Below are 7,882 nucleotides of genomic sequence, written 5' to 3'. Positions count from 1 at the left end.
AGTCCAGAGACTGAGAGTGGGCAAAGAAAAGGCGGGGAAATTCTTGTTGAAGAGCCCATTCAAGTCTTCTCATTCAACAATTGCAATTTGCACCTGCCAACGAAGGGCCAGTGGGCTAGGGAAGGAGGTACTTCGCACTCGATCACACAGCAAGTTATTTTTGAGATTGACAGAATTTTGGAATTCAAGTAAATACAATCCGGACTGCCCACAATCTAGAGAAAATCACTGAGAACATGTTAGTCTTTGCTTTATCATTGTCGTTTTCTTGATAAAATTTTGCGTACTGTCTCATCCCTGAGGTTAGGTGGTAAGCAACTTGCTGATATTTGCGGGCTATATAGTATTCTCAAAGACTAAAGAATGAGTCCAGCCTCTACTTGGGGTATTTTGCTTAGTTCACCCTCCATTAGGAGTAATACTGCCGCGTTTAAAATCCTAGCGTTCCGGATTCATTTTCCCAGGCGCAGCTCTCTAAGTAGGTTGAAAGGTATGAACCTTTTAGGGCTGTTAAACATACTGCAAGGCTGTGTTCTAGAATCGTGCCGGTTTCCCACCCAACCAGCCATTCCCCAGCCGCCTGCATCCTTGTCCTGTTGCTCGGATTTGCCTATGTCCTAGAACTTTTGACGTACAGTGTAGTGGGTAGGAGGGTAGATTTTGGTGTCAGACCTGGGGTCTTGTCCTTGTTCGCTTGTTTTGCCAAGTAGGAACTTCCTCTCGAGGTTCTTCTGAAGGTTAAGTCAAGTAGTGGAAGCGGATTAGATCAGTGCCTGAGACTTCTCAGCGCGCCTAAGTCAGAACTCCTACGGCCGCGCGGAGGTCGGGGTGCTGTCGGGTGAGGGGCGGGCGGGGCGGGGCGGTGGCAGCCAGTCACGAACCAGGAGCGAGGGGATACGCCCGCACGGTCCCGCCCCCTCTCTCGCGGCGCGCGTCTTAAAAGGGCAAAGAAAGGGCTCCGGGACATTCGCTCGGCGCCAGTCCTGACCCACTCTCTTGGGGTTCCCTAGATTTTCAAAGCGTCCGTGAATGGAAACGACGAGGATCCCACCCTCTCGCGCCCGTATCCGGCCTCCTTCCCGCGGTGGGCCCCGTAGACCTGCGCGGCCCCTTTAAGAGCCTGGCGGTCGGCCGCCGGAGGTCGCGGCGTTCCCCCGGCGCAGCGGGCCGCTCTCAGCCTCCGCTCCGGCCGCGCTCTCCGCCATGCAAGCGCTGCGGGCAGGCCTGACCCTGGCGCTGGGCGCGGGGCTGGGCGCGGCCGCCGAGAGCTGGAGGCGCCGACGGCGGCCGGACGCGCGGGAGGCGCCGGGGCTGCTGGGCCGGCTGCCCGTGCTGCCCGTGGCCGCGGCAGCCGAGCTGCCCGCCGTGCCCGCGAAGCCCGGGGCCCCGGTGGGCACCGGCGAGCTGGCCAAGTACGGGCTGCCGGGGCTGGCGCAGCTCAAGAGCCGCGAGTCGTACGTGCTGTGCTACGACCCGCGCACCCGCTGCGCGCTCTGGGTGGTCGAGCAGCTGCGGCCCGAGCGGCTCCGTGGCGACGGCGACCGCAGCTCGTGCGACTTCCGCGAGGACGATTCGGTGCACGCGTACCACCGCGCCACCAACGCCGACTACCGCGGCAGTGGCTTCGACCGCGGCCACCTCGCCGCCGCCGCCAACCACCGCTGGAGCCAGAAGGCCATGGAGGACACCTTCTACCTGAGCAACGTCGCGCCCCAGGTAGCGGCCGCGCCCCGGCCCCTCAAAGACTCTCGGAGCCTCGGCTTGCGCTGCGCGGAGCGGGGAAGCTGCCGAGCGCGCGCTGCGGCTCAGGCGCTTGGCTGCTCAGTCCGCGCGCCCCTGGCGGGAGGCACTGAACACCGGGCCACCCAGCACCCGCTCCGCAGTCCGACCTTAACTGTGGGCCTCCGGGCACCTCCCTGAGCTTCAGTTTCCTTGCAGCGCCAAGGAACCGAAGACGATGCGTTCAATGTACTGAGCACACTTCCCGGCCCTTGGCAGGCATTCAGCAGGGAACTGAGGCACAGAGAGGCAAAGGGACTGGCCCATTGTCACACAGCAGAAAACTCGGGCAGTTTATCTAGAGGACCCTGAGCCATTGTCCCTACTATGCTGCCTTGCCTCCCAGGAGTCAGAGGAAGTTCATTTGCAAAGCCAGCTGTTAGCAGTCACTGTGTGCCCTCTTTCAGGCCCTGTTCAAGTAGGGCCTGGAGGCTTGACTTGGGCTCTGGATAAGGCCCAGGGGGTCTGAGTCTGCCATCTGACTTTTGCTCTCCCAGTGTCACAGTTCCCTGCTCATTTGACTTGACACAACAGGAGAGCTCAAGAGCAGACCCAGGAGTTCAGCTGGGATCTGCATAAGGTTCAAAAAGGAGAGGGTAGGGCTGGCAAGGCGCCTTCCCATGGGCCCCTGGGGATGGGCGCGGGGAGCTTGTTACTCTCTCTGAAGAGGGAGAAGTGCCTCTTTCCTTGGTGTGGCTTTTTGGACCCGAGAAGCTGTTTTGAGGCCTGGGATGTTAGTCCTCCCATTCCGTCTGGGGGCAGGCTAGCACCCCCTGAGCTCTGTTCGGCTCCACCCTCATGGCCAGGTGGCCTAAAGGGGTCTCTCCTTCCTTGAACCCATTGCCTTAACATCTGACAGTCTGAGCCCCACTTCTTCAACCAGGTGCCCCATCTCAACCAGAATGCCTGGAACAACCTGGAGAAGTACAGCCGCAGCCTGACCCGCACCTACCAAAATGTCTACGTATGCACAGGGCCGCTCTTCCTGCCCAGGTAAGGCTAGAACTTGGGTCGGGGCACTGGGGATGCCAGGGCCTACCATTCACCTGAGGCCTCCTCCTGCCACTCACCCTCCAGGCCCGCCTCAGCTTCTGGGTCCACCTGCAGTCCCAAGTCACATCATCTGGTTTCTTGCCAAGGGTGTCCGTCCCCTGCACTTCTATAGCTAGAGGCCTGTGGGATACCCGCCAAGATGGTCTCTTCTGCCCCTGGCAGCAGGCCCCAAACCTGCCTCTGTTCCTCTCTCCTCACCTCTTGCCATGTGCTCCTGACTCCCCTTCTGTCCAGATAGAAAGCCTTGCACCAGGCTCTTGCTTTCAGTCTCCTCTACTTGGAACAACCCTCCTCACCCTTCTCCCGAAGCCAGGGTTTGACCTCCATCTCCCTGATCCCGAGTCTTCACTCTTGTCCCTCTGCAGCCCCACCTCCGAGGTAGAAGGGATCGAGCTCCCCTGGGCATGCTCAGTGAGTTTTCTGCCCACTGAAGACAGACTGGGGAGGCAAAGGGAAGCCATCAGCCCTGGAGTCCACAGGCTTCAGATGGAACCCAGGCCCTGACACCTGGTCTCTGGGTGCCATGGGCAAAGGACCCTGGAAAGTGGGCATAATAGCCATTCCCTCCCTCGTGGCTGCTTAGGGGTCAAAGGGGGGATGGGGGTCATTGCAGTAGGCGCTTGGCACGGGCTGACCGAGGCACCGATCATTAGCAAGTGCCTCCTGCGGCCTGCTGGAAGGAGTAGGCTCTGCTAAGGGGAGGATGGGAAGTCCTCCGTCCCGTGATCTGGGCCCCAGGCCCAGTGCACGCCCCAGGCCCAGTGCACACCCCAGGTCCAGTGCACGCCCCAGGCCCAGTGCACTGGGAATTCAGGGTCTAGCCCACTTGGTGCCCACCCTCCACAGGGGAGGCAGACCGGAACTCCGGGTCTGCACGAATGAAGGTGAATGCCCACGAGGCCTGGTTCTCTTAACAGCATTTATTGCCACCCCCACCCTGCTGACCTGTTGCTGGGCCTGAGGAAAACAGGGGAAGGGTGTGTCTACCCAGCAGGGAGCACCTCCTGCCTCCTGGGGGAGCCAGGAAGGGCATGGACGCCTCCTGCTGAGGGGGCAGTGCTACGGGCTGACACAAGGTGCAAGTCAGGTCAGGGAAGGCTTCCTGGAGGTGCAGCCTCTGGTCCGACCAGACCCCTTGGGAGCTCAGAAAGGCCACGTGTGCCCCGCTCTGCCCGCAGGACGGAGGCTGATGGGAAGTCCTATGTGAAGTACCAGGTCATCGGCAAGAACCACGTGGCAGTGCCCACCCACTTCTTCAAGGTACTGATCCTGGAGGCAGCAGGCGGGCAAATCGAACTGCGCTCCTACGTGATGCCCAACGCCCCCGTGGACGAGGCGGTCCCGCTAGAACGCTTCCTGGTGCCCATTGAGAGCATCGAACGGGCTTCGGGGCTGCTCTTTGTGCCAAATATTCTGGCGCGGGCAGGCAGCGTCAAGGCCATCACTGCAGGCTGCAAGTGAAGGCTGTACCCCGCCGGACTGGGGGGGCTGGGTCACATTAAAGGTGGTGATTTTTGGAGACAGAAGTCCTGGCTGTGTCTGTCCCAGGGGACCCTCAGGAGCCTTTAGCTTCCCTCCTGCTTGCCTTGCTGTCTTCTGCCTGATGGCACCTTCAGCTGGGCCGGGCGCCCGCCTGGGTGAGGCCAGGCTGCAGGGCGGCCAGAGAGATGAGGATGGCCTCCTGGAGGGGGAAGTGCGGCCACGGGCTGGGGTCGGGAGGCTGCCAGGTGCCTGGCTGCCAGCCTCACCCACCCTGCCAACCTTGCAGGGCTCGACTGTCCGGGACCCACCGCCAGGGGCTCGCTGCCCTCTGCATGGCCCCAGAGAAGTTAAGAACAAGCTCCCCCACATCCTGCCCATCTGCTGCGGGCTGGCTGCATGCCTTACCCCCACCCCACTCCCCCCACCCCCGCTGGAAGGGCCTTGCCTCTCTGCTTCTCACTCTTCCCCTCTGTAAATGTGCTCCTGATATGATAATACCTACCTTTCACAGTCAAGGTCAGGGTCAGGATTAGGGAAGTTCTCAGCCCACAGGACAGGGTGGGTTTAGGGGTTCCTGCTGGTAGGGTGTGCCCTCAGGGACAGACTGGAGCAGTCCACCTGTGTAGTCCTCCCTTGGAGACTACTAGAAGCCAAGGGCCTCTAGCATGCAGACCTCCCAGGACTGAGTCTCCCAGAGCTGGCTGCATACTGCCCCCCACAGCACTGAGGGGCCAGTGAGGCCCAGTGTGGAGGGCTGCCCTGCCCACCATGGTCATGTGTGAGGAAGTGGAACACTGAGCATACAGCTTGGGAAACAGGCCCAGAGCCGGGATGGCCAGGGTCTCCTAGGTCACCCAGCCTGGGAACAGCTGGGTGGGCAACCGCACCCAGGATTCTGGACGCCCAGCTCACCCCTACACTATCCCTGCTGGAATTCACAATGGTGCGAGGCTGAGGCTGTCAGGAAACCATCTCCAGGGAAGGCTGGCTCGAGACCACCCCTGCTGGGACAGACCCTGGCTGGCAGCAGAACCCTGAGAGCAGCCTGGGGCAGGAGCGGGAGGCAGGCAGGCTCACCTCAGTGCGGATGGTGCGGCTGCCCTGGCTAGGACAGGTGTTGACATACAGATCGAAGAGGACGCTGGGTTCAGCCACCTCTAGGTTGGGGTCAGCCTCCACTCCAGCTTCCAGCCCCTGGAGGCCCCCAAACACCACGAGAGCATGCCTGGCACCACAGGAGGGAATCGGTCACTGCTCACCGGGCCACACCGAATCTAGCTAACGAGGGCCTTCAGCCCCCAACTCCTGGGACACAGTAGGGGCCCTGTCTGTACAGCTCTGCCCCCCACCAGACTTGTTTCCGGCTCCACTCCTGCTACCCTGGTCCTGGCCCCAGGCTGTACCCACCTGAAGCTGGGAAGCTGGGCAGAGGTCACATCCGAGCCTCTCTCTGACGTCCCAATGGTCAGGTCATACCCGTCTTGGAAGGGGGCCTCAGCAAACACAGCACCTAGGGGAGAAACCAGGTCACTGGGGGTCCTGCTCCAATGCCACAGCCACTGGGCTACGTGTATCTACGTACTTGGGGAGTGTGGGAGGGTTTGGGCCGGAGAAGGGGACTCAGGTAAGGGAGCCACACCCAGCCACACAACACACATCCACCATTCCTGAGACGTCTGCGACTCAGGAGGGAGAAACCACACCTGTGCTAGACGGGGGACACAAAGCAGAAGATGGGTGGGCAGGAGATCTGAGACCACGTATTACACCCTATACCCATCTGGTCCTTTTGTTCCATTCCCAACCCCACGGCAGACATTTCTAGTGATCACGACCCTTTTTCTCAGGAGTCCTTTACGGTATTCTAAGCAGCACAGTCAGGAAGATCAAGGCCCAGAAAAGGGAAGGCATTTGCCTAAGGACACACAGTAATGTAGAAGGACAAGGACCCTGGTCTGCCTTTTGTGTCAGGCAAGGTTCTCTGTGGCCTCCCAGAGAGGGTCAGCTCTTCAAAGGAGGAAGCGCTGCACTTACTGAGGCAGGAGGCCAGTCGGACTGTGTAGCCCCAGTACAGACCGGCTTTGGTGCGAGGGTCCTGCGACGACACGACTTTTCCCCGGTAGGTCTTGCTTTCTGAAGAGGAAGTGGAGAGGCTGTGAAGATGGGGCAAGGGACAAGGCGTAGCAGGAGGCGGCTCTGAGCCCTCCGGCTGGCCAGGCTGGGAGGTTTCCAGATACCTGGGAGCTGTTTCTGGTTCAGCTGGACCGTTACCCGAAGTCCAGGCTCCAAGTTCTTGTCAATCTTCACCTCCTGGGGAGAAGCCAGGAGAAATGGGTGCTATTCCCCAGAGGGCCAGCAGGTGTCCCTGTTCTCCCAGATGCTGGGGGCAGGGGGATCTGGGCAGCTGGCAAGGTACCCGAGGGGTCCAGGTCAAAGGGGTCCTTTGTCCCCTTTCTCTGACAGCTGGGCCAGGCCTGCTCTCAAGAGACCATTTGTGGTGTGCCTGGGTGGCTCAGTCGGTTAAGGGACCAACTCTGGATTTCCACTCAAGCGCAAGATCTGAGTCCTGGGATCGAGTCCCACGTGGGACTCAGCACTTAGTGTGGATTGAGTCTGCTTCAAGACTCTCTCCCTCTCCCTCTGCCCTGCCCACCCCCCACATGATCAGGAGTAGGCTCTCTCTCTCTCTCTTTCAAATAAATAAATCTTTAAAAACGAGAGACCATTCTTGCAAAACAACTACCACAAGACACACTACCACACTACCACACACACTACCACAAAGATAAATGCTCTGGGCCTGGCACAGAGCAGGAAATAGTTCGCGAGATGAAATCCCAGTCTTCTGTTTTGAACACATGTGGCTATGCCACTTCCTAGCTACAGCAGTTTGCGCAGCCACTTAACCTCTACGAGCCTCGGTTCTCTCCTCCGTCAAAGAGCAAACCCTCCATAAACAGCCCCTGTGACACAGCCCCGGGCCCGGCATGGGGTCAATTGTCTGTGACGAATGACAACCAATGTCTGTGTTTCGTGCCAACTCTGAATTCAGGATAGGGCACTTTCTTTCCCTTCTGAGGTTTCTCTCTCCTGTTTTCTCCTTTCGTCTGGGTCTTGGTCTAGGTCATCCTGGTCTGCATTTAGCCTGTCATTGCTGGTCTGCTTTTTGAGGAGAGGGGACCGTCCACCTGGAAGGGTTTCTGTCTCGACTCCAGAAGATTTGAGAGTAAGCAGGTGGCAGACGAAGGCGCCAATCCCAGTGTGGCTCTGCGTCCTGACAGAGCTGCCCCAGAGGGATTCTGAACTTATTTCTATAGGGTTTTGGTTGGGTTGTTTTGGGTCTAAGCATGAGGACTACCTTCTGTTCATTTACTTTTTAAGAAACAGTACATTTGGGGGGCGCCTGGGTGGCTCAGTGGATTGAGCCACTGCCTTCGGCTCGGGTCATGATCTCAGGGTCCTGGGATCGAGTCCCGCATCGGGCTCTCTGCTCGGCAGGGAGCCTGCTTCCTCCTCTCTCTCTCTCTGCCTGCCTGTCTACTGTGATCTCTCTCTGTCAAATAAATAA

The 7,882-nt window shown here is 59.4% G+C and overlaps 2 protein-coding genes across 2 annotated transcripts in view; one reads left to right on the top strand and one right to left on the bottom strand.

Moving 5' to 3' along the window:
* The first annotated feature begins 967 nt into the window (after positions 1-967).
* On the top strand, positions 968-4,351 carry ENDOG (endonuclease G). Its single transcript, XM_059410610.1, has 3 exons — positions 968-1,716; positions 2,663-2,772; positions 4,011-4,351. The coding sequence occupies exons 1-3, from the start codon at positions 1,204-1,206 to the stop codon at positions 4,291-4,293; spliced, it is 906 nt and encodes a 301-aa protein (XP_059266593.1). The 5' UTR covers positions 968-1,203; the 3' UTR covers positions 4,294-4,351.
* Positions 4,352-4,423: 72 nt separating this feature from the next.
* The window catches only part of SPOUT1 (SPOUT domain containing methyltransferase 1), a 7,595-nt gene continuing 4,136 nt past the window's right edge, over positions 4,424-7,882 (bottom strand). The window contains exons 8-12 of the mRNA XM_059410608.1: positions 6,552-6,624; positions 6,349-6,447; positions 5,722-5,824; positions 5,392-5,539; positions 4,424-4,513 (exon numbers count right to left, since the gene is read on the bottom strand). Of these exons, the coding sequence (XP_059266591.1) occupies positions 4,445-4,513; positions 5,392-5,539; positions 5,722-5,824; positions 6,349-6,447; positions 6,552-6,624 (492 nt within the window). The 3' untranslated portion in view covers positions 4,424-4,444. The remainder of the gene's footprint in view (positions 4,514-5,391; positions 5,540-5,721; positions 5,825-6,348; positions 6,448-6,551; positions 6,625-7,882) is intronic.

This window comes from Mustela nigripes, chromosome 9, assembly GCF_022355385.1.
Source record: "Mustela nigripes isolate SB6536 chromosome 9, MUSNIG.SB6536, whole genome shotgun sequence".
Taxonomy (NCBI): Eukaryota; Metazoa; Chordata; class Mammalia; order Carnivora; family Mustelidae; genus Mustela; species Mustela nigripes.
Note: the sequence above shows the minus strand (reverse complement) of the source record. Positions and strands in the feature narration are given on the sequence as shown.